This window comes from Eutrema salsugineum, unplaced genomic scaffold, assembly GCF_000478725.1.
Source record: "Eutrema salsugineum unplaced genomic scaffold, Eutsalg1_0 scaffold_2, whole genome shotgun sequence".
NCBI classification, from domain to species: domain Eukaryota; kingdom Viridiplantae; phylum Streptophyta; class Magnoliopsida; order Brassicales; family Brassicaceae; genus Eutrema; species Eutrema salsugineum.
Window position 1 is genome coordinate 9,168,490 of NW_006256829.1, and position 27,918 is coordinate 9,196,407.

General features: G+C 34.7%; 6 protein-coding genes across 7 annotated transcripts; 1 reads left to right on the forward strand and 5 right to left on the reverse strand.

Annotated features, from left to right (window-relative positions):
* Positions 1-1,982: 1,982 nt before the first annotated feature.
* On the reverse strand, positions 1,983-3,512 carry LOC18016642 (zinc finger protein CONSTANS-LIKE 5). Its single transcript, XM_006401119.2, has 2 exons — positions 2,693-3,512; positions 1,983-2,600 (listed from the first exon to the last, which is right to left on the reverse strand). The coding sequence occupies exons 1-2, from the start codon at positions 3,425-3,427 to the stop codon at positions 2,256-2,258; spliced, it is 1,080 nt and encodes a 359-aa protein (XP_006401182.1). The 5' UTR covers positions 3,428-3,512; the 3' UTR covers positions 1,983-2,255.
* A 6,077-nt stretch (positions 3,513-9,589) lies between these two features.
* On the reverse strand, positions 9,590-12,660 carry LOC18016643 (xylose isomerase). Its single transcript, XM_006401120.2, has 14 exons — positions 12,566-12,660; positions 12,386-12,461; positions 12,182-12,289; positions 11,971-12,045; positions 11,754-11,883; positions 11,541-11,632; positions 11,411-11,464; positions 10,973-11,258; positions 10,662-10,895; positions 10,505-10,575; positions 10,366-10,406; positions 10,180-10,279; positions 9,940-10,089; positions 9,590-9,853 (listed from the first exon to the last, which is right to left on the reverse strand). Exons 2-14 carry the CDS (start codon positions 12,455-12,457, stop codon positions 9,818-9,820), a joined length of 1,449 nt encoding a protein of 482 aa, XP_006401183.1. The 5' UTR covers positions 12,458-12,461; positions 12,566-12,660; the 3' UTR covers positions 9,590-9,817.
* A 702-nt stretch (positions 12,661-13,362) lies between these two features.
* LOC18016644 lies at positions 13,363-15,176 on the reverse strand. The gene is made up of 2 exons (XM_006401121.2): positions 14,831-15,176; positions 13,363-14,744 (listed from the first exon to the last, which is right to left on the reverse strand). The coding sequence occupies exon 2, from the start codon at positions 14,626-14,628 to the stop codon at positions 14,191-14,193; it is 438 nt and encodes a 145-aa protein (XP_006401184.1). The 5' UTR covers positions 14,629-14,744; positions 14,831-15,176; the 3' UTR covers positions 13,363-14,190.
* Positions 15,177-16,503: 1,327 nt separating this feature from the next.
* LOC18016645 (CBL-interacting serine/threonine-protein kinase 21) lies at positions 16,504-18,891 on the forward strand. 2 transcript variants are annotated; one of them, XM_006401122.2, is made up of 11 exons: positions 16,504-16,829; positions 16,919-17,095; positions 17,192-17,263; positions 17,366-17,419; positions 17,495-17,533; positions 17,651-17,710; positions 17,800-17,889; positions 17,985-18,095; positions 18,192-18,311; positions 18,408-18,542; positions 18,631-18,891. In XM_006401122.2, the coding sequence occupies exons 1-11, from the start codon at positions 16,599-16,601 to the stop codon at positions 18,673-18,675; spliced, it is 1,134 nt and encodes a 377-aa protein (XP_006401185.1). In that variant the 5' UTR covers positions 16,504-16,598; the 3' UTR covers positions 18,676-18,891. The 2 variants fall into 2 exon arrangements, with proteins under 2 accessions (XP_006401185.1, XP_006401186.1); XM_006401123.2 differs by having other exon boundaries at positions 16,505-16,829; positions 17,495-17,710.
* Positions 18,892-21,499: 2,608 nt separating this feature from the next.
* Positions 21,500-22,604, reverse strand: LOC18016646 (pathogenesis-related protein PR-1). The gene is made up of 2 exons (XM_006401124.2): positions 22,323-22,604; positions 21,500-21,917 (listed from the first exon to the last, which is right to left on the reverse strand). The coding sequence occupies exons 1-2, from the start codon at positions 22,570-22,572 to the stop codon at positions 21,553-21,555; spliced, it is 615 nt and encodes a 204-aa protein (XP_006401187.1). The 5' UTR covers positions 22,573-22,604; the 3' UTR covers positions 21,500-21,552.
* Positions 22,605-25,922: 3,318 nt separating this feature from the next.
* On the reverse strand, positions 25,923-27,573 carry LOC18016647 (transcription factor MYB36). Its single transcript, XM_006401125.2, has 3 exons — positions 27,366-27,573; positions 27,012-27,141; positions 25,923-26,661 (listed from the first exon to the last, which is right to left on the reverse strand). The coding sequence occupies exons 1-3, from the start codon at positions 27,499-27,501 to the stop codon at positions 25,923-25,925; spliced, it is 1,005 nt and encodes a 334-aa protein (XP_006401188.1). The 5' UTR covers positions 27,502-27,573.
* Positions 27,574-27,918: the final 345 nt, after the last annotated feature.

Consider the following 27,918-nt stretch of genomic DNA (forward strand, 5'->3'; position numbering starts at 1 on the left):
CGCATTTAATGAGAAATTATATAAGTTATAATATCTAGAAGATAAAAATAGAGATTAGATTCCTTTGATTCTTTTTTTTTTCTACTAAAAACAAGAAAAGGATGAAGTTTTCTTTTTGAAATAAGGTGTAAGGAATGGAAACGGGCTCAAATACAAAATTATTAGGGGTCACTTAATGAGATTTGTTGTAAGGAAGAAACTAATAATTTTAGCTAACGATATTTGTTGTAATAAGGAAGAAATGACCCCTAATTTATAAGTAGGTCCGTACGCCCCTGGTGTTAATCCGTTCAATATGTATTCAGGCGGTGTTATTTAACATGTTTCGTTTTAAGTCCAAAGTGTTTTACAAAAATAAACAATTTAAAATAGCTACAATGAAATCTGCATTAACACGTGAGTTAGACGCGTTACCATGCAAACTTAATTAGAAATGTGTTAACAAATTTATTGAAATTAATAAGACTAATAATCATATGACTAATATGCAATAGACAATTAGTTTGGTATAATTCACCTAACGAGCTTAATTTGAGGTTAATCGAGAGAAAACCACCACACTTACCCAAATTATCCGTGACACTCAACATCGAACTTTTAATTATTTGTTTTTTGTTTAATAAATCAAAACTTTAGTTCTATGTATTGTCAGAACTTTGCTTTAATGCGCTATTATTAACGTTGTTATGATTGTATATATGTGGCCCCAAAGCCAAAGCATTCGTAGCCACTATTTGCAAATCTTAAGCTACCTTCCAAACAAATATCATGCCTAAGTTGCCCCTTGCATCAAGGTCTCTAAAACCCACTTGGACGGCAGAGGTCTCATTCACCTATTGCAATCCAAAATTATTGATCATGGGTATTTACAATTTCACGAAACTTGATATAGATCTCATAAGAAGTTACTAGCTTCCTATAAAACTGTAGATTATTATAGGGTTTGAGTGAATTGTGTGCATGAGTTTAGAAAATTATGTTTTTTTTTGTTAGTTGATTATGGACATATTTAGCAGAATAAGTTGCTATTTTTGTAACATATTTTAATGTATAAAAAATCTTAAACTCATCGCAAAGAAGCAGTCATGTAACCAAAACATGTAATGACAGCGTCTTTGCATATTGTAACTTGCAATTTTGTGATGTAACATATCAGTTAAAAAAAAAATTTGCGATGTGAACATTTTATCACTATTAGTTATCTAACAAATGAAGCTTTTATACACACAACAAATACAGTTATCAATGATGATTATGACACGACAGATACGAGTAATTAACAAATAGTATATACTCAGATAAATTTTCAAATTTTATGCATGGTTGGATGAATGATAAAAGGTGGCAAATTCACTGAAAAAATCGACTACTCCGCGAATCAAATATCTAATGACTATTGGAGATACTATAAATCAATAAATCACTGATGACTTACGACAAAACATCATAGTTCCAAATTGACTTTGACTTTATCTGACAACAATAATCACGTTCCTGCATTGGAGATAAAGATTGGCTCTACAGAAACCCAAAAGGCAAAGTTTATGAAGTTTCGGACAAAACCATTAATTGCATTCTTCCTACTTTTCCTCCGACTTCCCGAAAAAAGTTAGAGCCTATTATCATCAATCTGCGAAAGTTCCAGATATATTGGAATATACAATAACAATATTACATACATACACGACTCTTAAAACAATCTAACAGGGAGAAAAAATATAATAATATCTCAACAGTAGATTGGATAGTCCGTTTCAATATATACGTATGTTTTACTTCTTAAAATTTTATTTTTTAACTCCCAAAGTTGCTGCCGGTGCATGAAGGGAAAAGTACAAGTCTTATTGACCTAAAAAATTCCCGCTATCTTTATTTTCATATCGTTTGTTTAGATAAAATAGCAAGGATTTGAGGCTCAAAATAATTAAAAAAGCTAAACTCCACCTAATCTCCGTCAACAAATATAGAGACCAGACAACATCAGCCAATAGAAAATATATAATTACCAAATTATATGAGTTTATATCATTTTGCTAAATAAAAATAAGCATACATAAATAGAAGAAAAAAAAAGTTACAGTGGCAGTGAGAGAGAAAGTAAAACAGGAAAAAAAAAGTAAAAACGGGTGAAGCTGTAGAGAGGATAAGATTGTTTGTCTACGGTAAGACTCACTATAATTATTATACACCAACAGTAAATCAACGGTGAAGTCGGCAGGTGATTCTTTTTAAAAACTTCCACCGTAGATTGGAAATCAGAACGTCGGTACGACACCGTACTGAGCGGCTGATGCGTACACGTGGCTAAGGAAAACGTCGTCGTTTTCGGTCTCTGTTCGTTTCGCGAATCGGCCTTTGATCCTTGGCCGTGACTCTGCATAAGCTTTCCTTGAAGCGTAACGGATCGTCTTCTCGAATCTCCTGTTCTTTCGCTTCTCTCTGTACCTCAGAACCCTAGCCTCCCTATCCATGGAGCTCGCTTGATCTCCGGTTGTCGCCGTCGAACCAGTGATCGTGCTCCGTTTAAACGGAATCGAGATTTCCGAGACGGATGTGTTCCCGTCAGGAACCACACCGTATTCGAGAGACGAAGTCGAAACCTGAAAATTTTTCGAAACCAAAGTCAACATTTTTCTGAATACCCAACAGTTTTGTGATTGAAAGCAGAGGAATTTTGACGGAGGGAGTTTACACTGTGGCTGATTGATTGGGATGGGTAGGTGAAAGCAGAGAGCTTTGATCTGCAGAAATCTATGTCGAAACAATGATCGTTGTTAGTTAATGGGAGAGGCTCTGTTTTGGTCTGAACCGGAACGAGGCTGTCTGCTCCGGCGCTGTTATGCGGCGGCTGATGGTTGAAGGAGTTTGGGTACTCGAAATCGATGAGCCGATCGAAATCGGAAAACATAAAGTCGGAAGATTTCATTTCGGTTCCGATCTCGACTTTAGCCGGTTCGTTAAAGTCGTTAGGGAGCAGCCACGGGCACAAGCCGAGATCTTCGGAGTGACCCATCACCGGAACGGCGCTTAAATCGACGGTGGTCCCTGACCCGAGAACCCCAAACGTCGAAGCTGAGATTTTCGCGACGGCGGTTTCGGCGGAGTCGAAGAAAGACTCGACGGGGACACGTTCATGGCGGCTAGCTAGTGGATTAGCCGAGTGGATATCGGAGTCGCAGGTGACGCATAACGCGGCGGCGTCGGCTTTGCAGGTGACGGCGGCGGGAGCTTGTTCGCAGACTTCGCAGACCCACACGCGCTCGTGGCGCGTGAACGAGTGGATCCTTGTGTCACAAGTGATGCATAAGAAAGCTGAGTCAACTCGGCAGAACACGGTGGCGGCTACTGATTTACAAGCGTCACAGGAACGCGCCGCCGCGCCCCACCCGCCGGAGATTGATTTGATGCTCTTTAAGCCGAATCCCATTAACTTCTCTCTCTACTGTTTTTTTTTCTTTCTTAATTTAAAATTCACAAATCTCTCTTAAGTTTTTGGAAACTAAAGTTTGAGAATGTGTGAGAGTTGGGTATTTGATTTGCTTAGATGATCTGTCATGTCCAGTCAGACAGAAAGAAACTGTATGTATTATCGAATTGTCATTTGACACGTGGAATAATTATATCCACATAAAATATGATTCTAAAGTCGAATTATGGTATGGGTCTTCATATTCTTATTTTTCTAGTTTCCTTACCCATGGAGAAATATGTCTCGTAGAAAAGAAAATTAGGCTGACAATAAACCAGCTAAATATTAAAAAGAATTGGGCTGTATCCTGTATATATTCTTTTTTCTTTTAGATTTAATGTCGGAATGTCTTTAATTCTTAAATATTTTATTTTCTGCTACCACAGCATAATTTTGTGTGATATTTTGAGTAGATTTAATCTATTTTTTAATGTTTTTAATTTGCTGTTTTCTTCTTTAAAGTTATAATAATAGAAAGAATTTCTTTTAACGATCGACACTAGCTTATCGTCTCCTTTGACAAGATTTAGAATTTTTGTGAAATGACTCTTATTATTCTCTCACCAAACTAATTATTAAACAAGGATTTTTTTTTTAATTATAACTTGGAAAATACGGTATGAATGAAATAAGCAAAGCATTTTCGATTCTTGTAGTGAAAGTGTCCAAACCTAGAGTTGTTTTCTTTCGAGCTTGGATTCAACGAAATCAGTTTCAGTTAACCGATTAAACTAGCCATAATTGTATTTTGGTAGTGATAAGTTGACCGTCTTCTTTATCTAGTGATGAGCTGATTGTAATTACCGTTTTAAAAAATGGTTTCAACTGTCCAATTTATGTAAATATTGCATGATACGTATGTTTTCTGATAAATAGCCTTGACAAACAACAATTCAAGTAGTTTATCAAAAGGTTTCAGTTATCTCGGAAATTAAGTAATTCAGTATCTATATATGTAGGAAAAGAAACTGAAAATTATCTTCTTCCCAGCTTTGATCAACTTGAAGAAGTTAATGAAAAATATTTTGTTTGAACAAGAAAGTAAATGAAAAAATATTTGAAGTTATGTTTTCTTATTTTACGAAAAAACGATTATATTAAAAAGATGTTACATATAATCCGAATAAACAGTTTTGAATAATTACAAAAATGTGAATACAAAGGTGTAAAAAAATCAGAAGTTGGAGGTCCATGTTGTGTTCGAAGATATGTCGGATTATTGTTCGATCTTATCGTATGTTGGAAAAAACAAGTCAAAAATTTGTTTCTCCAATTATATCATGGCAAATATTTTCGTTCTGGAAGTCCTTTTAATTTTTTTGGAGAACGTCAATAAGGGTTTTACAATCTCTTTCAAAGATTAACGAACTTGTTCCCATGCTCCATGTTTGTTTGCATTGCTACTAAAAGAATCTTTGTTTCCGCTTCAAGTAGTAAAATTGATGATCCAGTTCAAGAAATGTATACTTATCTTCTTAGAAGGAAAAAATAATTAAACAATTATATTAATAAGTTATGGTTCCGTAGTTGTTGGCTTATGTAGTTGTATGATCGTATTGTGTTTGGATAGGGCCCTTCGTGTAAGGGATATTATTGGAATTTTGAGACTGAGGAAAATGACAGGATGGTCGGCATGATTTAGCGTTCGTTATCTTAGTTTGGCAGTCAGAAACCCAAAAAAAAAAAAAAAAATCTAGTCCGGCATGAAGCAAAATTTGGTTTTTCTTTCTAATTTCAGAAACTTTGACTTCGAGAAATCATAAAATATATATCTTCGCTTTAGACTTCGTTTTACAGTTTTAGTAATGAAGATTCGGTAATATATTGTACTATTATTTCAGCAAGATGTATTTTGTAGTGTGTTATAAAGCAACGTGTTCGACGTTCACTTCATAAGAGACCTATTTTTGCAGGACAACTGTACTATTATTATTCATATATATATATATATGTTTATTTTTTTGAGAAAAGGGTAGGACAACTATTGTTGTATATACATGAGCCCTATATACAATTTGGAAAGAATTGTATATGACATTCACGTTTGAACTAAAGTTAGTTTGAGTTAAAACACTAAATTATGAAAAACACTTATGATATTAATCCATAAACATAAGACTGAGGAGGAGGATCTCAGACCATTTTATCACTTATGATATAAGAATACGTTAACTTTTCTTTATAAAAGTGATTGTATAAATAGTAGTGTACGTGTATGTTTCTTAATATTTTAAGTCTTTGCAGTTAAATATTGGCTTACTTTTTATTTATTTTTTGGTCGAATGGCTATACTTTAATATAACAGTTAGTTAGCAGTATTTTAAATTAAAAAAATATATCTTATAATCTGGTTTTTAAGTCTCACGAAGAATAAACAGTAAAATGGAAATCAGTATACTTTTACAATGTGTTATTTTAAAGCGGTTGCTTACTATATAGTATATTCACACATACCGGTAACAAATTAATATATATATATATTTTTTTTTGGGTTCAAATCTGATAATATATATATATATATACATATTTTAGGTTCAGGTCTGGACCGTCTGGTAACATATATCTAAAATACAAATACTACTAATGCATAGATTTTTATCTGACAGTTCGCTTTATTTTAACAGCCAATGATATATATCTTTATGACATATCTTCCGACATAAGATACACGCAAAAAAGTTCTGCTGTTTTTGGCACTGAATGCACTGTACATTACTCGAATCGACCCCATCCAGATTTTATCGTCAATTTAAAAATCTAACTAGTGGAAGAAATTGTCAGTATTCTCTATTTAAAAATGTATATATAATATATAATGGTTGATATTTTTTTATTTCAACATGATTTTTTAGCAATAGGACTTCTGATATTGTCATTAAAAAAAAGGATTTCTGATACTGGATCAACTCTGAGTCAACAACAATAGGTTCAATGTAAATGTACTGAAAGATATTTGCTATTCAACCACAATTCGAAAATGTATATATTACCTCATCACAATATTAACATAATCTTCAAACAAGTTTTTTAGAAAATATATCGGTTAATTGGTGTTAAAAAAAAAAAAAAAAAAAATATCGGTTTGGCGTTAGTGGTGCGAAAAGGTCAGAATCAACTTAAGCAGGAATGGACTATTACTATTTTTTGTTACAGCAAAGCAGTAATGGAATTATTTAACTTATCACACCCGTCGAATTATATAGTAATGAATGCGGAATTGTCAGAATCAGTGTAGGCAGTACGGAAAAATGTGTTGGATATGTCGTTAGTTACTGGTTTTAATTAAGAAAACTTATATCACTTCCGATCCGGTTTAGAAAACTGAACCGCGTCTTGGCATCAGAACCATTTAACATCGAACAGGTTAATTTTACAGTCCCTAAACCCTTTGATTCAAAACAACGTAACCTTGCGTGTCAGCATGCAGAAAACGTCATGCCTTGCGTCGGCTATTCACGTAATCTACTTATATTATCATTAACCATTTTCACGTTAATTAATTCTGCTTAGATATTACAACTGTTTATATAACAACTTGATTCAATTTTTAACCCAAAAAAACATGTTTCAATAAACCTTTGAATTTAGTCTACAATCCTTATATCTTCTAATATACTAGTATGACATTTTGGCTTTTCAAACTGTTTTCTTTCATAAACTACTTAATAATTAAATGAGCCCATTTTTGCTATGAATGATTATTAGTTTTTGAGACTGTTGACTGTAGCGCAGTCCGGTCGAAATAAATTTTGCTAGTGGTCCACACTCTTAATTGTTAAAAGTTGTTGCTTTAAATTGCGATGGAGTCTAGTTAATCTGATTCCATAAAATATGGACATCTAGTTGTAATTTTTCGTTAGTTATGTACTGTTAAGTCTGTTAGAAGCTTTGGGTTGCTCGAGTGATATGAAGTTCTTACCATATTAATCGATGAAAAAAATACCCGGTGATTTATTATCATCTATTACTATTACATAGATGTTACAGACTTACAGATATTACTACACTTTGCATATTCCTATTTATTACATTCACTATTAAATATCATCATCAAACTTATGATAAAAAAAAAACTCTTATTATCATCATTTTCTTACCACTATCTTTTTAAATGTAGATAACATGGGACTGTGTTTCTATGAGTCTATGAATTTAAGGATTGAAATGGCGGTAACTCATTCAGTCGAGCCAGCTCCGAGTACCGCACTAAAACATAAATAGTAATTAATACTACAATGTTGATATATAATTAAACTAATTATACAAATGCATACATTAATATACTGATTTGAACTGTACATTGAACGTTGACCTAATCACTCACATCACGATGCCTTCATAAACTTGCTAATTATGAGATTCAGCGAAGCAACAATTGAAAAATCACATTTAAAAATTAAGACAAGACTTTCCCTCAAAGGAAAGTCGGTGAGCTGATCTTGCCAGTATAGCAAATAATCCGATACGTGTAAGCATCTTCTGATTTCGAGTAACACGTGTGAGAGTTGGAAGGTCGTGTATTAGACTATTAGTATTAGTCATCAAACTGATAAGTGGTTAGAAAACTCAATTAATCCAATAACATACTCATTTTCAACTTCAGTAGTTTAATCTTATTCTCTTATGTCTTCCTTCATCCTCATATTGTCATTACAAATATAATATTGACGAAAATTATATAGATTATTCATGGACCTAGGTCCAAAGGAAATGGACCTGTGAATTTTTAAAGTAGCAAACCAATTACATTTCTTCAGACTATACTCATAAGTCTCATATAAACTCCTAGAGGATCCACTAAAAAATATAATTACAGAAAATTTCTACACGATTCTCCTTTTGTGTTTCTTATTACGAAAATCTTACATGTATTTTGAAAAAAGAAAATCTGAAAAGAGCTTAATTTGCCGTTTAAACTTAAAACGTATAGACGTGTAGTCACGTGACAAAAATGAAAAGATCACCAAGTTGTAATGCTGTTAGGTGAGAGTGAGCGAACGCAGTTGAAAAAGACAATTATATTAATAATAATCTTTTAGTCAATCCAATTTTATTAGGTGAAAGTGAATCCAATAGATAATGTTCACTTCGTTTCTAAATAATTCTAATATGCAAACTCCACTGCGGAATGATTCAAGTTGGTTTATACAGTGAAATGAAATTTTCTCTGCGTAAAAGTGAATGAATAGTCAAATAAAAAGAGGAACAATTATGGGATATACAAGATAATACTATACTATTACCATTTATGATAATGCGACCTTTCACGAGACTCGACTTTCGGCCACAATCGACAAAAGAAAAGACTTGCTACTTTTTGCCGACCCTTTTTCTAAAAGAAGAAAAAACATGATTCGTCAACAACAAAGTATGAAAATTTCTAGAAATTGGATGATAACAATTGGATTCCATCATTTACATGACGAGAAAAGGCTCAATTATTGTAATTTTTACATCAAGGTCGTCGCAAATTAGAAATGTTATAACAAAGTCTATCACAGCTATTTCATAGCAATAACGGATATCAATTCCGTATACTTTTTTCAACCTATGTTATCTAGGTTTCAAAGATTTTGTGGCCACTTCGAGGTTTTCTTCTCCTTTAAAAGAAATTATTTTCTTTTCAGCCATTATTTTTGCTATAAGATACAAAAGCTGTGTCATATTCCGATGTTATCCTGTATAAGAAAGTTAACGTTGATTTTCAAATTTAAAACCAGTTCGTATCTAGTAATGAATGAATTATGTTAATGTTAGGTAAGAACTCTCTCTATTTCAATATGAATGTTAGCGTTAATCTAAATAATGCTAATTTGAAGAATCTTTTTTTTTTTTTTTTAAAGTACTTGCACACAAGATAAGAAAACAAATTTCAATGAAAGCGTATATCGCTATACAAAATTTGGTTTTATAATACCACTCAGTTGATTAAAAAAAACCACTCTTTTATCTTGTTATAATTTGTTTGAGATCTAATAGAAGAAGTCAAGAAGCATTGTAGTACGACAAAAAGAAGAAACATTGTAGTAGATACAAGTATACAACAACTTTATTTACAAAGAAGGGATCACAAAGATATAGAAAAAAAAGATGGTTTACAAAGAATGGATCACAAAGATATAGATAAAGATGGAACGAATAAGGCTTTGGGCTTTGTCACAGAAACCTTCATTAAATTTCTAGTAAGATCCAAACAGTTTTTCTTATTCGATTTGGGGTAAGAGTGTGAACGCATAGTACATAAACTGAAACTAATTAAAACCAACCTCTCTAAACAGCTTGTTGATTCTTTATTTTTCTGCAGTTTTCAAACTTCTCAAAGATAAGAGGGAAAGCCTTCTTTTTCTTCTACATTGCTGACTGGAAAATCATCTCAGCGAGTTCCTGCAGTGTTTTGTAATATCATTATGAGTTTGTGAGTTTAACGAAACAAAAGCAGAATTATGTTTTTGATAGTAAGAAACTTGTACCTGTTTAGCGGAAGGAACCTTTGGCTCTCCAAACTCTTTAGCCTTCTTCTCAAGATACTCGAAATCTGCTTTTCCTTCTTCTATTTGCTTCCCTATCTCAGAGTCCCAACTTGAATATCTCTTGCGTACCAATTCACTTAGTCTTCCCTCCTTTTAACCAATCACCATCACACACCGACCAAGTTAATCGATAAAGCTACACTCTTTGATTCTTTGAGGAGAAATGGGATAATAACTAACCTCCAAGATCTTGACTGCATTTCTTAGTCCACGAGCGATTGTGTCCATTCCACTAATATGAGCAATGAACAAGTCTTCAACATCTGTACTCTCTCTTCGCCTGTTAAATCAAACATTATAAGCTTCTTTCTGAGTTAAAGTTTGTATGAAACAGCAAAAACACTGGTAATCAAGAAATGCTCTTACAGTTTGGCGTCAAAGTTGAAGCCTCCTGGAGCAATCCCACCCTATTTCATAAAATAGACAAGAGATGAACATATGCTATTATTATGATATTCCATCTGAAACTACTATTGGCGAGAGAATGAGTTTTTGTTTTGCATACATTTCTGATGACACTCATCATAACCATGGTTGCTTCTCCAACATCTGTAAGAAACTGATCTGTATCCCACCCTGATTGAGACAATGAGAGAACGTTGTTCAGTCAGAATCTAGATAAGAGACACTGATAGTCAAGAGAGCTGGAAAAAAACAATTACCAGTTTGAGCATCGCCAGTGTTTGCATCAATGTTCCCAAGTAAACCATTAAGTCTTGCAGTTTCAAGCTCGTGGTGACAGGTGTGCCCAGAAAGCGTGGCGTGGTTACACTCAATGTTGAGTTTAAACTCGTCAATAAGTCCGTATTTCCTCAGGAAGTTGGCAGCTGTTGCAGCATCCCAGTCATACTGGTGCTTGGTGGGTTCTTGAGGCTTCGGCTCGATTAAAAGCGTGCCTGGAGAATACAAGATTATATTGCAATAATTAACATACGACTTATCACAGAACAAGAGGACGCAGAAGAAGACTTACCGTTGAAACCAATCTTCTTCTTGTAAGCAACAGCAGCTTCAAAGAATCTGGCCATATGGTCGAGCTCTCTTCCCATATCAGTGTTCAATAGCGTCTGATAACCTTCACGACCACCCCAGAAAACATAGTTTTCACCGCCCAAGTAATGTGTCACCTCCATGGCTTTCTTAACCTGAGCAGCAGCGTAAGCATATACTCCAACCTCAGAGCTTGTTGCTCCTCCGTGCATGTAACGAGGATGCAAGAACAGCTGAGCTGTTCCCCACAACGGTCGAATCTTGCTTCCCTGCATTTGAAGGGAAATAAGAACCGTTTCCTCAGCACATCAAACTAAAGGTAATGTGGCAACAAGATAGTGTTTCATCAAAATGATACATGAGCCTGTGTTGGAGGACATATGAACTACAGAAGCCATAGTAAGACATGGGAAATTATCACCTTTTGGAGTTCTTTGGCAAGTTCAATAACTTCATCCAAATTTTTGTTAGATTCCTGCAGAAAAAGGAGTAAATATAGGTTACAAGCGCTTGAAAGTACCGTCATGATGTTTTTCGGAAGCTCGAGTTACCTCAAGTGTATTGCCATCAGGGGCTATGTCTCTGTCATGGAAACACCACCAATCAACTCCAAGTTTCTTCAAGAACTCAAAGTTGGCTCTCACTGTATTTTCAGCATCAAACAACATTTAGGAACTCACTCACTCAAGCACAATATCAGAGAAAGAAAAATTTAACTCGGAAATGAAGATAAACAAGCAACATAGAAACAGATCTTTACTTACTTCTTCTCTTAGCCATAGCCACAGAGTTGGTACCATCTTCCCACGGCCAATACTTTGTAGCCGCACCAAATGGGTCACCTCCAGTCCCACGGAAAGTATGCCAAAACGCAACACTGAATCTAAACCAGTCCTGTTCCAAAATTCAAGAGGACAAAAACATAACATCATTAAAACATGGTCAAAATGTTGCAAGAAAGAACAGAAGAAAGTTACATACCTTCATTTTCTTGCCAAGAATCTCCTCTTCAGCGTTATACCACCTGTAAGCAAGTGGGTTCTTGCTCGAAGGCCCCTGGAAAAATTTCGTGGAACAATCAAAAATTCATCTAACTCATGCAATAAATCCCAGCTGAATCACTAGTAACTACTCGAATTTCAGCGATGATCATAAGAAATTTCACAAAAATATGGGTTTTATCGTTACTTACCTCATACTTAATTTGAGGGATTTCAGGGAAGAACTCTCCTTCCCAATCATCAGAACCATCACTGCACTTCCCTCCCAAATCCGCAGGACATGTTGGTGGATCAGCAGACTTCACACGAATCAAATCAAATAAAATTTGAAAGCTCAAGATATGTTTTTACTGATCGCAAGGGAAAAAAAAAACTGAGCTTTTGATAAGTCTTACCACTAGAAATGACGCTGCGTTTAAGCAGAGAAGGAGCAACAAAATCTCTACTTTCTTCATAGTCTGAATCATGAAACTAAAGCAATTCCAAAATCGAAAGATCAAACCCAAAACCCAGTTCTTAGAGTAAAATCGAAATCAACTATCGCTGCAGTGAATAAGGAAAAAACTAAAACCCACCTGGAAAATTTGCTAAGAAATACGAATCGAAGGAATCTATGGGAAACTCAGTTTATGTAACCGAGAACTTTGTAAACTTGGATAAAATAGAAAAGATATATATAAGAATTAGATAAAACAGTGTAATTTTTAGATTAAGTAGGGGTAATTAAGAATTAGTCAGATACTGATGTGACGTAAGCCAGGTTGTTTTTTTTCTGTTTTCCTGTTTTGCCCTTAACATTAATGAAATCGACGGCTGTGATATTATCGGTGAGTTAAAGCGATTGTCCGATACTCTTTATCCGGAAATTACGTCCGAATATCAAGTTCTGACTCAGCAATTCTTCTATTCTATTTTTAGGACATATCTAAAGAGTAAAGAAGATATTGAAATAAGTTAATGCAAGCGCAGCCAATTATCTTTGGATTCAATTTGGTACCAGTATTTGGATATTGGAACAGAAAAACTAAAAATAAAATAGTATATATATATATGAGAAATTGATCTCACCCGTGAGAAATCAAAAATGTCCTACTGTCTCCGTGACTCAGTGATGCAACCGAATACATTAAATGAAGAATATTTATTAGATTTTTTTTTGTTAATTGCATTAGTGAGTTGCAAGACACGTTAGAGTTATTTGGACAGAACATAACAAAAAGGTGTGTAAGATAAGTTTTATATTGGGCCGCTGAAAGGGCCCATTGAAGCCTGATCTGATATAATATTTTTTTATATTTTTTTTCTCAATATATATATATATATATATTTTAAATATTAATAAAAAAACATAATAACAAAGAGAACAAAATAAGTTAATATCTTTAGACCAATCCAAAACAATATCTATCTTCAACCTGAGATATTTAGAGTTTACACCACTTGAAAAGCAAAAATCTTGAAGATATTTTCACCCTATAGTCCAAATATAACTAAACAAAAATTGAGGAACAACCACCATTAACTGGTAGAGCCAATTCTATAATCTGTGTTATAAGCCACCATGTTTAACCATATTTTCATTATACCTGTAACTTATTTTACAGTGCCTATACAAGGTTCGGTCTTGGTTAACACTTAATGGTGGATCGGTGAGTTATTTTATGCAACAGATAATGATCTAAGAGAGTCGATCAAGAGCATTCTCTCTGCATTTTCTTAATTGTACCTAATGATTTGATTACTCATTGATTTATGTTAACGAAGTAAGCAAAGAAACAAGGATGCGCCTTTGCTTATGTGTTAGTCACCAGCGTTTTTAAAACCAGACAGACCCGGTGGTTGGACCGGGTTCAACTACGGCTACGACTACCAACAAAAGGATAACTAGTTTTTGGCAGAAGAAGGTGATTTAATAATATAACAGAGTTGTAGAATTGCATCAAACTGCATAACCCAAGATTGTAAATTCCACCAAGACAAGAGAAAAAAAAAACTCAGTCTATGAAATGCTCATAAAAGATATTACCAGGACCATCATCGAATTCTGATAGATTACTCGTTTCTCTTTGCTTCCTTCTCCTTCTTCTCCGCTTCCAAATCTTGAAACGCCTTAGCAATGGCCGCAACCTCAGCAGGCAGAAGGGGCTCCTCCTCCACCTCTGTTTGGAACTTGCTCAAGGCCTTAGCAATGGCTGTAGCCTCACCAGCCAAAACGGCCTCCTTCTCGGCTTGAAGCTCGCTTATCATCCTCGCAACCACTCGAGCCTTGGCCAGAAATAATGGGCGCATAGTAGACAGGGTTATCAAACATACAAGTCATGAACTTCATTCTGAGCTCGCTGCATTTCGGTGCGTTGTTACTCTCTTCTTCTTCTTCTTCAGCTTCGGCTTCATCATCCACGCACTTCGTCAATGCTATCCATGATTCCTTGCACACACCTTCCTTTATGTACTTGCATGCACGGCACTCTCCACTCTCTTCCTCTTCTGCTTCCGCTTCCTTTGTTTCAAAATCTTCTTCGACTAGGGTTTTAGATTCGTTCACATCTCGCGAAATATGCGAAGAATCTCCCTGATTTGCCGACGGGTTCTCTTCTTCGCTTTTAGCAATCATGCTCACAGAATTCGCACTTCTCATTGATCGAAGTCTTGATTTTTTTTTTCTCACTCCAAAAACCCCTAAAATCGTAGATGCTCTTCTTCTTCTCTCTTAATAAAAAGGATACGCCTTTGAGAAAAAGTTCCATTTTTTTCCTAAATGAACAGGATTTGCCAAATTCCACAAATGGTAACTCTGAAAATCGACTACGACTAAAGAGAAAAACCAATCAAATGTTTACCTTTTTATTGATTGGGACCGAATTTGAATAGCAGATATTCTGGGTTTTAGATCAGTCCAATTCAAAAAAATCGATCAGGCTGGGTTTGATCGGCGACGATGGAGAGACACGTCGAGAAGAAGCAGAACAGAGATTCGGTGGTCTTGATCAGCATCGGAAAAGTGATCGTGGCGACTATGATTCTACAGACGCCGAATAAAACTTTGTTTTCCCAATCCAAAACCACCAAATGCGCATTATCCTCTCCCAAAGAAGAACGCTCGCATCTGTCTGGTCCTCTCGGGCATGGAAATGGCGTCTCTCATCCGATTTCATTTCCTCAATGAAGGTACGAATAACCAAAGATTTAAGTTTTGTGAAATTGAATAACCAACTTTGGTTAAGATTTTCACATGAATTAAGTGAAAAGACTCTTTTTAACTGAAAAGTATCCTTTTTACTTATTTGGAGTACTACCAAACATGCAAAGCGTCACTATTATTACTTGTTGAAATGAAATACGACTAATTGATTTCGTAGAGATATGGAATATCGAAATTTATTTGGAACGAATAGTTAATATATTTAATTGTTTCTGTAGCAAAATTATCACATAATCTAAAATCTTATTTTATGTATAGATTTTCTTTTAAAAAAAAATAATTCACTCTTCAATTATACTCCTTCCGTTTCATAAAGAGTGTCGTTTTGACACTCTTTTTTTTGTTTTAAAAAGAATGTCGTTATAGAATTTCAATGTAATTTTTAACATAAAATACCATTTTTAACCTCAATAAATTCAGAAAATTAATTATAAATATAATTTTAAGAGTCATTTTCTGCAAATTAATAAAGATATAAAAGATATTTTATCTTATTTCTTAATTTGTGTGAAGAATATGAAACGGAGGGATTACCTTTTTCTTAGAATACCACTATATACTTTTACATGTCTATATTTTTTGTCGGCACATATATATATATATAAATATCTTGAAGTTGAGATCTTTTGAATTATTGGAAAATTAATATCTTGGGAATCTGTACTTTTTTTTTCTTTTTCGAAATAAATAAAGCCAAATGTAATCCCACTTGTGGAAAAAAAAATCGTCACAAAAATGAAAAAGAAAAAAGCAGACAAAAAATTTTCTGTCGTGATTGGGATGATAAAATTTCGTTTTCTTTTTAAACGTAATGATTAAAAACACTAGGAAAAATACAATTTTTTGGTCCCAACAATGATAATTTAATGAAGATAGAAAATAAAAGGATATTATCGAAAATTAGATCCTCCGACCAATTGAGAAACAGATATCTATCTTTTAATTTTCTAAATTTAAAGGAGGGGGGAAAGAAAAGACTAAAAGCAACAATGAGTTAATGACAGTCCAATCCACGTAGCTACCAGCTTGTAGAACTGTGAAGATATATCCACACAAAAAACCGTTGTTTATTATCATTTTGTTGAGAAGAGACGCTAAAAAGGATGATGACACATTCTCATTTCTCAATCCTCAATTCTCACCACGAGGGTCACGAGCTACGAGTCATTCTTCATTCACGGAGCCAATCGGTCAAAAACAACTCACTAACAATATCTTCTATTACTTTCAAAAAACGATCAATATCATCTAAAAGTCAAACTTTTGATCCCACAAAGAGAATTTAAAAACTCTTAATACAGCCTCATTGGTTTACTTAACTTTCCTTTCCCTTCAAAGATCATTTGACATCTTCTTCTTCTTCTTCTTCTTCTTTTTCCCTCTTTTTCTCTTTCTCTGTCTCAGTGATGGGTTTGTTTGGGACGAAGAAGATTGGTAAATATGAGATAGGAAGGACAATCGGAGAAGGGAATTTCGCAAAAGTGAAACTTGGTTACGACACGACCAATGGTACCTACGTAGCTGTCAAAATCATAGACAAGGCTCTGGTTATCCAAAAGGGTCTAGAGTCTCAAGTCCAGAGAGAGATACGGACGATGAAGCTTCTTAACCATCCCAACATCGTACAGATACACGAGGTTTTGTGTCTCTGACTCTGTCTCCTCATACTCAAATTTATCAAGTTTTCTTGTTCTTTGACTCTTGAGTGAAATTCTTTTAACTTCAGGTGATTGGGACCAAGACAAAGATCTGTATTGTGATGGAATACGTTGCAGGTGGTCAGCTTTCAGACAAACTTGGAAGACATAAGATGAAAGAATCAGATGCCAGAAAGCTTTTCCAGCAATTGATTGATGCTGTTGATTATTGTCATAACAGAGGAGTTTATCACAGAGATCTTAAGGCAAGAGAAGAAATAATAACCTTTTAACTTTGTGCAGATCCTCTGTTTTTTTTCTCCTGGTTAATTTTGTTGATAATCTGATCTTGCTTTTTGCAGCCACAAAACTTGCTATTAGATTCAAAGGGCAATCTCAAAGTTTCTGACTTTGGACTAAGTGCAGTGCCTAAGGTAACACTTTCTAATTCTAACCATTTAACTTTCTATTTACTAACCAAATAATTCCCTTTGAAACAGTCAAGTCCTAAATAAGATTTTGGTTATTTAATTCAGTCAGGTGATATGCTCTCAACAGCTTGTGGGTCTCCATGTTATATAGCACCAGAGGTAATACAAAAATGACTTCTCATAGTGTTCCTAAATCTCTACATCTGCAGAAGCTGATCTTGTTAATGGAAACAGCTGATTATGAACAAAGGGTACTCAGGAGCAGCAGTGGATGTATGGTCTTGTGGAGTAATTTTATTTGAGTTGCTTGCTGGTTATCCACCTTTCGATGATCATACGCTTGCGGTTTTGTATAAGAAGATACTCAGAGCAGATTACACTTTCCCACAGGGATTCAGTAGAGAGCAAAAGAAGCTGATCTTTAACATTCTTGACCCAAATCCTCAGAGGGTAAATAACAAGACAGAATCTGCATATATACACATTCATCATTTTCAGTCCCAAATTGAGTAATAATGTTTGAAAACATTTGGATGCAGCGAATGACATTAGCTGAGATAATCATCCAAGATTCTTGGTTTAAGATAGGTTATGTACCTGCTTATCAGCAAGTGTCAGACTCAATCAAGGCAAGTTGATTCACTAGATGTCTGAAATGTTCACAGCTTTGAGTATAACACACTTCTCAAATCTATATTTAACTTATCTAAATTCGATCTTGCAGGAAAATGTTGCGGAAATAAATGCAGCAACCGCGTCTTCAAATTTCATAAATGCTTTTCAGATAATAGCAATGTCTAGTGATCTAGATTTGTCAGGTCTCTTCGAAGAACATGTAAAAGATTCGGAAACCTTTTTTTTTTAAATCAGTAACTCAGCTAACGAAGACATACTAATGCTTGAAACTTTTCCTTATTTATTATCTCTCCAGGATGATAAGAGATATAAAACAATGATTGGGTCCAAAAACACAGCACAAGAAACAATCAAGAAGATTGAAGCTGCAGCAACTGGTGTTAGTTTATCAGTTGAAAGAATAAAGCACTTCAAGGTAAACTATTAGTTAGTTTTCTGCAGATTCTCTATGGATCATTAAGTCTAGATAAAAATCTCATAAATGCATCATCTTCTGTTGTTAAATAACCAGGTTAAGATTCAGCCGAAAGAGATAAGACCAAGATCTTCCTATGACTTATTATCGGCAGAGGTGATTGAGGTGACTCCAACCAATTGTGTAATAGAAATATCAAAATCCGCAGGCGAGTTAAGACTATACATGGAGGTAAACTGAACAGTAGTTACTAAACCCATTCAAAAATGACCTTTATAGACTCATCTGATGATATGAGATGCCTTTTGTCTCTTGACAGTTTTGCCAGAGTTTATCCAGCTTGCTTACCGCGGAAGTAAGCTAGGTGCAAAAGATTCTCAAGTAAAATGATGTGACAGATGATGAACAGAGGAAGCAAATAAAGCATATTTTGCAGATTTTTGAAGTTCCATGCACTGAAAGAAGACAATGAAGAGAAGGGATCCTAAAAATAATTAATGTCTTGTGATCCCAAAGGGTTTTTATACAGGGTGTAAAGTGACGGATTTTTTCTAAGCAAATTTTGAACAAAAAAAAAAAATTGATTTTAAGAAAGAAAATAAAATAAAGCAGGCTAACTCTTTCACATAACCCGGGGTGTTCATTATGACTTAAATAAGTATATAGAAATTAGTAATTCATCTTGTTTTTGTCCATGGAAGTTGTCTTTATATAGGTTGTGGTGCAAAAAAAGAAAAAAAAATTTCAAATGGTGTTTGTAAGAACTCTTTTGATTTGGTGTGCCATTGGTTTCCGTTCATTCACCCACTCTTTTTTTTTCTTCTATATTTCCATTTTGAGCTTACTTACTTGTGCCACACTAGTTTATGCACAGTGAGAGAAACAGAGGCTTTATTGAGCTATGCTGCTCAATAATCGTCACATACATTTCTCCCTCAATAAAATCACGGGAATCCTTGAAAATATGTATGTGAATGTGATTGCTCATTACTCTATAAAAAGAGTCTCTTTGCTCTAAAAGACACTCATAAAGAAAACACTCTTGAACTAAGAAAAGGAGAAAATATGTCGACTGTCGTCCGAAAATGAGAGAGTGAGAGGTGTCAAAAGTTGGAGAAGCTGTTTTTGATATGATGAATCTCAACAGTATTAAGCCACATTACAAGAAGCCGGATGAGGAAACAGCGGTTAAAAATGAGAAGGAGAAGTCAAGTTGTTTCTTAACTATATTAAATAATGATGTAGTGAATAGATTTAAATCAAAATGAAAATACAGTACTCGAAATAAAGTATTGGTACTTTCTCGATCTTAATATTATATACTAATGTGTTAGTTACATTTTTTCCATACCTCGTTTTAAAAAGTAGATTTATCAAACTAAAACATTTTTTATTACTTTGTCAAAAACGTAAGATATGAATATATAATTGTCTTATAAGTTACATGCATCTTACTTGTTACACATGCATAAAAACATATTATATTGCTTAATTTTTGCTCATAACATTTTTTTTTGGCCCATTTCTAGTTGTTTTACGACATATTATATTGCTTAATTTTTGCTCATAAGCCACTTATCGTATTTAATAGAGTAATTGCACAGAATGCCAACGAAAACTTATAAAATTAATTTACATAAATTTTATGATGTATACTTATCTCTCTGTTTATCACTAAAAAACCAACAAACTCCTACACCAATTTTGTGCATAACTACAAGTTTGGAACCCACAAAAACTTGTGTGTGTCAGATTTACAGACAACAATATCTAAAGTGTAAATTTCTTTCTTTTTTTGTGAATTATGATCGGGGGAGTAAATTAGATTTAGTGTTGCTTAAAACTTTGTCGTTATCTGTTATCTCAGTTAGTCTCTCTCATCCAAAATACAAAACAATCATTGTTACCTTCAACATTTCGTTAACAGAGTTCGCTAATAACATTATATACAAAGGTTGTAATTAATTTTAGATAATCATCCATTTGTTGTTTTAATTCACAGTTAACATTTACAGTTAGCTCGTTATCCAAGTTATCTGTTAACATCGGAAAAACAGTTCATTTTATCTTCAATACAAAACATTTTCAGACCTCATTACATACACTTTATAAATAATTTATTTTTAAATACTCACCTATTTGTTGTTTTAGTTCACAGTTAACATTTGCAGTTCGCTTGTTATCCAAGTTACCTGCTAACATCGGAATAACAATTCAGGTTATCTTCAATACAAAATATTTTCACACCTCATTACATACATTTTATAAAACAAAACAGACATCTGTTTTCATTCTTAATCAGGTAACGCAATTCAGATTGCTACAAATATTGGAGCCTCACCATCTGTTTATGGGGTTGACAGCTAACATTAAGAGTTGTATCGATATCTGAATTACCAAATAACAACAACATAAAAATATCAATTAATTTCCCAAGAATACAAATATTATACACACCTATGGAAACACAGATTCGAGAGGTATATTACCCAATAATTTCTTATATATCTCATATCCACCTTCCAGTAAGGACAGTGAAGCTCGTTTTATCTGTGTTTAGAAGATAACACTTCTGGTTATTCAGACAACATAAGTATCTCCATTAATATAGAAAATAATGTTTTATGAGTGTATAAATTTTTTATGTTAACAGAAATAGTTAACAGATAATCATAAGATATTATTTTGTTTAATGGACGAACGAGACTAAAATGCTAAGCGGCTATGAATTTGCTTAGAAGATATCAATTATATATTTTTATTTTTTGTCGAGAAGTCAAAAATACAATAAAAATTGTCTGCAGAAATTTTGTCTTCTAGATATATGGGTATTTTGGTCTACAATCCTTATATAAAATTGTATATACTTAATTTTAAACTATCGCTTCCTATTTTCTCAATTACTGAATTATCTATGGGTATACACCCATTTAACTCTATTTAATATAACAAAGACAATAAAATATATATAAGAATGTAATACTCACTCACTGATTGTTTTACAATGTTTACATAACAAGGCCACTCAACAAAACTTTGAAGACATGACCGTAAAGACATTAGAAACATCAAAAAACATTAGAAACATCAAAAAACAGCAGCAACAACAATATAACGACGCTCCATACAAATTAGCTCTGTCGGAAAATTTTAATTTCACGAAGATATTAAAAACAGAATATATAAAGAAATTAAACGAAATGAAGTAAAAAAAAACGGTTTAAATTAATTTTTTTTTTTCTTAATAAGGTTTCTCGCCAACATAGTTACCCGGAGGGTCGTAGTTACAAGTGATGAAGACTCCGGCACCGTTCTCACAGACCACACTTGCGCATCCAAGCCTTTTGGTGTCACGCCACACCATCTGAGTGTAATGACCACACATTCCATTTCCGTCACACGAGTTGGTGTTGTAGTTGTAGGAGCTTCCTTCAACGACCCATGACTGCACCGCGAATTCTGGTGCCCAGCTCGAGCCACTTCCCCAGAACAGGTTCTCACCATATGGGCCGGTAGAATGGGTCAATGAACAGTCATAACGCCTCTGGTTAGCCCACCATGTCGCGTAGCTGGCTAGCTTGCCGTCCCAAACCAATGGAGACAAACCTGATAGGAAATGATATTCATTTCACCAGAATCAATAACAATAACATTATACAATACAAAAGATGAATATTGATTTCCTAACATGTAGACCCAAAAAAGGTGAATATTGGTTCAGTTAATCAGTCATACACAACATGTAAAAGTATACGTAAACACAAGTGTTTTTAAAAATAAAACGTAAAGACAAACAAAAACCACGGAAACCTAAACACCTAAATTGCACCAAAATTCAGATGTAACAATCTTTATTTCTTTTTTAGCCGGATAAATCATATGGCGAAACCTAGACTAATGTTATTGCCATTTAAGGTATCTACAGACCTATACTTGAAATCGTAGTTGAAGGATTCAAATCCGATCTCTCAACTAATATAATGAATTGTAGCAATGTTTTTTAGCTAATACCTAGTCCAGACCGAAGAGCGTTATGTGGGTCAAGGAATTGTCTAGCGATCGAGCCAGCGGGTAGACTTGGGGGACGATAAACAGGCTTGGGGCTCCGGCTTGGAATTGGCCACCGTGGCTTAGGGACGTAGGGGGTAGGAGTAACCGGTGGCCTTGGACGGTAATAGTCTGCATTGACTGTTTGGAAAGCGACCAAGAAAAGGGAAATTGAGAAGACAAGGACTTGGATCGTCGATGAAGTGGTCGCCATCTTTGTGGTGTGACTCTGAAAGATGGGTTTTGGGTGGTGAAGAGAAATGGCTTTGGTTAGTGATTATATATACAAGTTATGATTTCATGAATTATATAATGAATTTGGACCTTTAGGGGGATGTCAACTACATTGTGGCTTCCATGTTCGATTATGGTTACCACTCTTTTATGTTCGCTTTGGTAAAATGGATTTTGTGGTTAATTACTTAATTGTCATTTGGGGTTTTTAAATTTACTTTTGACTTCATATATCTACATGTACAAATAACGTCTTCATTAACTAATGTGCGAAGTTTTTTTAAACAAAGATTCTGCTATCATTTTAAATTTAGAGTTATGTTTTCTTTGCAAATGAGAACTGTGATATTATACAGTAAAAAGGTCAAGTTTCTTCGTCATCTCATATGTAATAAAAAGTTGTGATTAATGTTACGTATGCAGTGAAATGTATCGACGATCCCATGGGTAGTTATTTTAACTGATTTCTTAACGATCATGTGGCACAAGGCAAAAGGTGATCGTCCATGATATCTTAATAGTGGATAGAATTGATCAATTATATTAATTTTACATGGATATATTAATTGAAAATTAACGGATAATAGTGCGACATTATTGAATACTAAAATATGGCTAGCCGGCATAAGAATGTTCCCCGAAGGGACATTTTATCTAATGATTTTACATGTTTTATGATCACATTGACTAATACTCCAATGGCTGTTGTTATATACAAAAGTACGTTTGGTCAAATGCACAATAGTATTTTTCCTTTCTAGTTGAGAAAATTAATTAATTTTAAGGTTTACTTGCTTCCTTGTCTCTCAAGTCACAGCTCAGCAAACCGTATCTTCTTCCTTGGATCAAAGATTGATGCCACTATCATAAGCTTGTTCATTTCAACTTTTTCACCAAAGGGATTCCAATACTTTTCTAACTTTTTATTCATAAGATCTGCTTTCTTCATCAATTCCGAATCAGGCCCTGGAGTAGTGCTAATTTCACTAATGTTGGTGGTGATAGTGACAATCTCATTGTACAGTTTATGCGCAGTCACAGAAGTAGAAGCAGACAGAACTAATGTGGAGTTGTAAAATATGATCAGAAACTGAACTAACCTGTCGACTGCTTCCCAATCTGATGAAGTTGGTGGTCCAACTCTCTTTACCCCTTCCACAGTTTCCTCGAAGTAGTCATTATAAGGTTTGTCTTCATCTTTCATCTTCTCAAATGCCATTCTGAACTTCATAGCCTGATCAAGCATGAGATAAGTGGAGTTCCACCTGGTCTTAACATCTAAAGGAAGACTGCCTCTAGTCACCTTCCCTGTTTCCAGCCGAAGGTCAAATGCCTTGACCCTGTTCGTTGAAGACCTCACATAATGCACACCATTCCTTATAGCACTGACACTGCTATCTATCTCCTGCAGTCCCTCCCTTACTATCAAATTCAAAATGTGAGTGGCACACCTCAAATGTAGATACTCTCCTTTAAGCACCATTGCATCATCACCAACTAGCTTAAATTTCTCTTTAAATTTCCGCATAGCTGAGCTGTTAGCCGTTGCATTATCAACCGTGATGCAGAATACTCTTTTTATTCCCCACTCTTGCAAACATTCCAGCAAAACATTACAGATAGTCGACCCTTTATGATCCAAGACACTCTTGAATCCGATGATCATCTTCTTCATCTTCCAATTCGCATCAATGAAATGTGCGGTTACCACCATATAACTTGCTCCAGTATATGGTGCAACCCATATGTCCGTAGTGAGTGATAACCTCTGCTTGCTCTCACTTATAATCCTCTTTATTGCTTGCTTACGACTAACAAACATCTGCACAATGTCTCTGGTTGCATTTCTCCGAGACTGAGGAGTGTATAGCATCACCTTTGAACAGAAGTGCTTCCACGCTAAGCTCTCTATGAAAGCTAAAGGTAGTTCTGCTAAAACAATCATCTCATTTGTAGCTTCCCTAACTATCGCTTCCGATACCCTAGCAACACCTAGATTCCCATCATTATCAGCTAGAACAGATTGATTACCTTCTTTGTTCGCAGCTCTCCAAGCCATGAATGCTTTGCATCCTAATATATGCTTCCGCAGATTTGATGTGCCCGACTTTGTACTACAGCTGAATTCTCTGCAGCAGTAATGACATTTGCATTTTTCGTAGTCATCTTCGTTCCTGGTGAAGTGCTTCCAGACTTTAGACCTTGTTCTCTTCCTCGATCCAGAACCACTGACTCTCACTCCTGACTTGTCTTTCTTCTTCGATTTTTTTGCAGGAGTCGGTGTGACATCGTCTTCATCTTCTGTTTCAAAGTCATCGTCTTCATCCATCGGGGTCTGATTCACATCGGGCTCTTCTTCATCGCAAGATGCCATCTGCAACAACAATCAAAAACAACGATTTACGATGACAAATTTCAAAACATAGAAACCCAAAACAAAAATAGAAACTTCAAACCTCTGATTGATTCCGAGAATATGCAGACAACGGCGGTGCCGGTGAAGGTGAGGGGATACTGTCGCGATTTAGGGTTTCCAGATTTATAATGGGGGATTTCTCTTTTGTAAAAGTGAAAAGAGGAAGAGAAGAAGGATCGTCGGGCAATCGGTGTGTGTTGAGGAGTGAAATCGACAAAATGAAAAAACAGTCAACGAAACCCTAAAAACATAACTCAACACACATTTCGGATCTCTCGGGTAACCGATTAGTTTTGGATATTAACCGGAACCGAACCGAGATCCACGATTCCACTTGATGCATATCCATCGGATATTTTACGTATATCCGAACCCGTAACCAAACTAGTTTTTTCGGATCGGTTCCGGTTCGGGTAATCGGTTCCGGATAAAATGCCCAGGCCTACTCAAGTCTCAAATACGAGTCGCATCTTTTTATGGGCCTTTAGAAATGGAAAACAGATAGGCCCATTATTTTTGTGCCAGACAGAACTATCAATGATTCTCTGGCGAAAAAAATCGAAGTTAGACAAGGAAACAAAACATACAATTACAAATCTTAAAATTATTAAACAACTCGTCAACTGTTATTGTAAAATGTGAACCCGTGTATGTAACTGTATTTTATAGAATCCGTGAACATATATTGTTTCAAAGTAGAAAATAGAAATCTCGTTCCAGAATATAATAAAAGCAAGTAGAATTAATGATTTACATTATTATGCACAACTCGTTACATTTTGAAGAAATTATGAAAAAAACCCTTTCACCTTCGACATGCTATATATAAGCTTATGACCGTAACAATACATAATTTATCAGTAATCCATCCCTATAGTTATACATACATGTATATATATGCATGACATAAATTATTACACACTGTGGTAGCTCATCTGAGCGTAATCTTGAAGCATAACCATTCCTTCAGTAGTCTGATCAAGAACAGAAGCTGATCCCCAAGAACTCGTCGAAGTCGTTTTCCTCTCTAGCTCCACTTCCTCGGACCACCAACTAGAACCGGTCGTTAGCTCAAACTCATTTCCCACTTGAAACAATTCTTTAGAATCACCTCTGTTCATAAGATCCATGTTATGATGATTATCTAATCGAAGGTCCTGCGAAAAACCGAAATTAGGTTGAAATTCGTGAGCAGGGTTTAGGGATTGCTCTATGTTCTCTGAATAGAGAGGGGAGGATCCATTGTTGATCTCAGCTAGCTTGATATGATTGTTCTGATGATTAACGTTAACTCCTGAAGGGTGGAAGGTTTCTTGAGATGCAAGCTTAGGATTTTGATCATGGGTAGTACTCTGCAGCAATGGGTGAAGCTTGGGCCACAAGATAGGGTTGTTGTAGAAACTAGAGAAAGGGCTCTGAAGATTCTGAAGCTGCATGTGTAGCTGGAGCCTCTCTAGAGCCGAATTACTCAGATTTTGAGGACTCTTGTTGTTGTTGTTGTTGCTGATATTGTTTTCATTTGAATTGGTAATGGAGTCTTGACGATTCATTTGTTTCTGTCTTCCGAGTAGTTTCTTCTTCAGTTTTGTGTTCCAGTAGTTCTTGATATCATTGTCTGTCCTTCCAGGAAGCTGAGCTGCAATTATAGACCACCTGCATTTATATCACATTAAAGTTACAGTTATAAATTTTATTTACTATTTTTATTTATGGAGCACTTATTAAGTTCATGTTTCATAGATGTAAATGTACAAAGGTGCTTACAAAAACACCAAAACAAAGAGAAAGAGACAATATAAACCCTAAATTTTATGAGATGTACCATAGCTTGAAACATGGGTTGCATGTGTTTCAGCATAAGATTCATAGACAAAAAGTAAAAAGACAAGAATATCAAAGTTGAATTTAACAGAATTCACCTCCAATTCTGAACCAAGAATGTATTATAAATTAATTTAATTAACTAATAACTAGAAATCAAGAGACATCGATAAATCACTGACCGGCTTCCAATGCTGATGTAAAGACTCAAGATGATACTATCTTCTTCCTCAGAGAAGCCACCGTGTTTGATGTTTGGTCTCAAGTAATTAAGCCATCTCAGTCGGCAACTCTTACCACATCTCTTCAACCCTATGATTTACACAAAACCTCAAAATCAGAACATAACTAGAGCTGATCAACTAACATAAAAAATGAAGACAGTGGATAAATTAAATGCATATTTTAATAAATGATATGAAAATATAGGAAGAAGCTGAAAATCATAGGTTTTGGCTGATATATATTATAGTAAAATTAAATCATCAGAAGCAATTAGTTGCAGGATTAAAGTTTAAATTAAGTGATATTATTACCGATTTTCTGAGGAAGTGCGATCCAGTTGCCACCAGTGCCATATTTGTCGATGTAATCCTTGAGCTTCACATCTTCCTCCGGCGACCATGGCCCTTTCTTCACGTTTGCCTTGTCGCAGCATGGAGCTCTTCCCATTTTCTTACCAATCTTTTTTTGCCTTTTCTTCTAGTTGTTGTTCTTCCTCTTCGAAGTGTTATTATGTTTGATGATGATGAAGTGATCTAATGCTTAGAAGAGATGGTTTATAAAGACGAGAAAGGGAGGATATGAGTTGATGATTATTATAAGTGAAAAAGTAAATATTAAAAAAATATATGAAGTCTTCTCCGCGTTTTAATTTTGTTTTTTATGATTCAACTTCAACCCTAATTATTTTTTTTTCTTACTAGGGTTTTTGCTTTCTCTGCTTTTGGATTAGTTTTCTAACCTATCTTTATTTATTTTGAAAAGGTGGAAAGTTGTCTCAAATTTAATAATCATTAACGCAAAGAAAGACTTGCGTGAAATTTTGTCCAATTGCATAGCACTTTATATTTTTTTTTATTAATAGAT

Excerpts from the sequence above, each read along its gene's own strand:
- LOC18016647 (XM_006401125.2), bottom strand. The coding sequence starts at position 27,501 with ATGGGAAGAGCTCCATGCTGCGACAAGGCAAACGTGAAGAAAGGGCCA. Across the intron at positions 27,142-27,365 it reads CGCACTTCCTCAGAAAATCG|GGTTGAAGAGATGTGGTAAG; the intron begins GTAATAATATCA and ends TGTAAATCATAG. Across the intron at positions 26,662-27,011 it reads TACATCAGCATTGGAAGCCG|GTGGTCTATAATTGCAGCTC; the intron begins GTCAGTGATTTA and ends ATATAAATGCAG.
- LOC18016646 (XM_006401124.2), bottom strand. The coding sequence starts at position 22,572 with ATGGCGACCACTTCATCGACGATCCAAGTCCTTGTCTTCTCAATTTCC. Across the intron at positions 21,918-22,322 it reads CGCTCTTCGGTCTGGACTAG|GTTTGTCTCCATTGGTTTGG; the intron begins GTATTAGCTAAA and ends ATTTCCTATCAG.
- LOC18016645 (XM_006401123.2), top strand. The coding sequence starts at position 16,599 with ATGGGTTTGTTTGGGACGAAGAAGATTGGTAAATATGAGATAGGAAGG. Across the intron at positions 18,312-18,407 it reads AAAGAATAAAGCACTTCAAG|GTTAAGATTCAGCCGAAAGA; the intron begins GTAAACTATTAG and ends TTAAATAACCAG. Across the intron at positions 18,543-18,630 it reads AGTTAAGACTATACATGGAG|TTTTGCCAGAGTTTATCCAG; the intron begins GTAAACTGAACA and ends GTCTCTTGACAG.
- LOC18016642 (XM_006401119.2), bottom strand. The coding sequence starts at position 3,427 with ATGGGATTCGGCTTAAAGAGCATCAAATCAATCTCCGGCGGGTGGGGC. Across the intron at positions 2,601-2,692 it reads CCCAATCAATCAGCCACAGT|GTTTCGACTTCGTCTCTCGA; the intron begins GTAAACTCCCTC and ends AAAAATTTTCAG.
- LOC18016643 (XM_006401120.2), bottom strand. The coding sequence starts at position 12,457 with ATGATTCAGACTATGAAGAAAGTAGAGATTTTGTTGCTCCTTCTCTGC. Across the intron at positions 10,407-10,504 it reads TGATGAGTGTCATCAGAAAT|GGTGGGATTGCTCCAGGAGG; the intron begins GTATGCAAAACA and ends TTTATGAAATAG. Across the intron at positions 10,280-10,365 it reads TTCAACTTTGACGCCAAACT|GCGAAGAGAGAGTACAGATG; the intron begins GTAAGAGCATTT and ends TTGATTTAACAG.
- LOC18016644 (XM_006401121.2), bottom strand. The coding sequence starts at position 14,628 with ATGAGAAGTGCGAATTCTGTGAGCATGATTGCTAAAAGCGAAGAAGAG.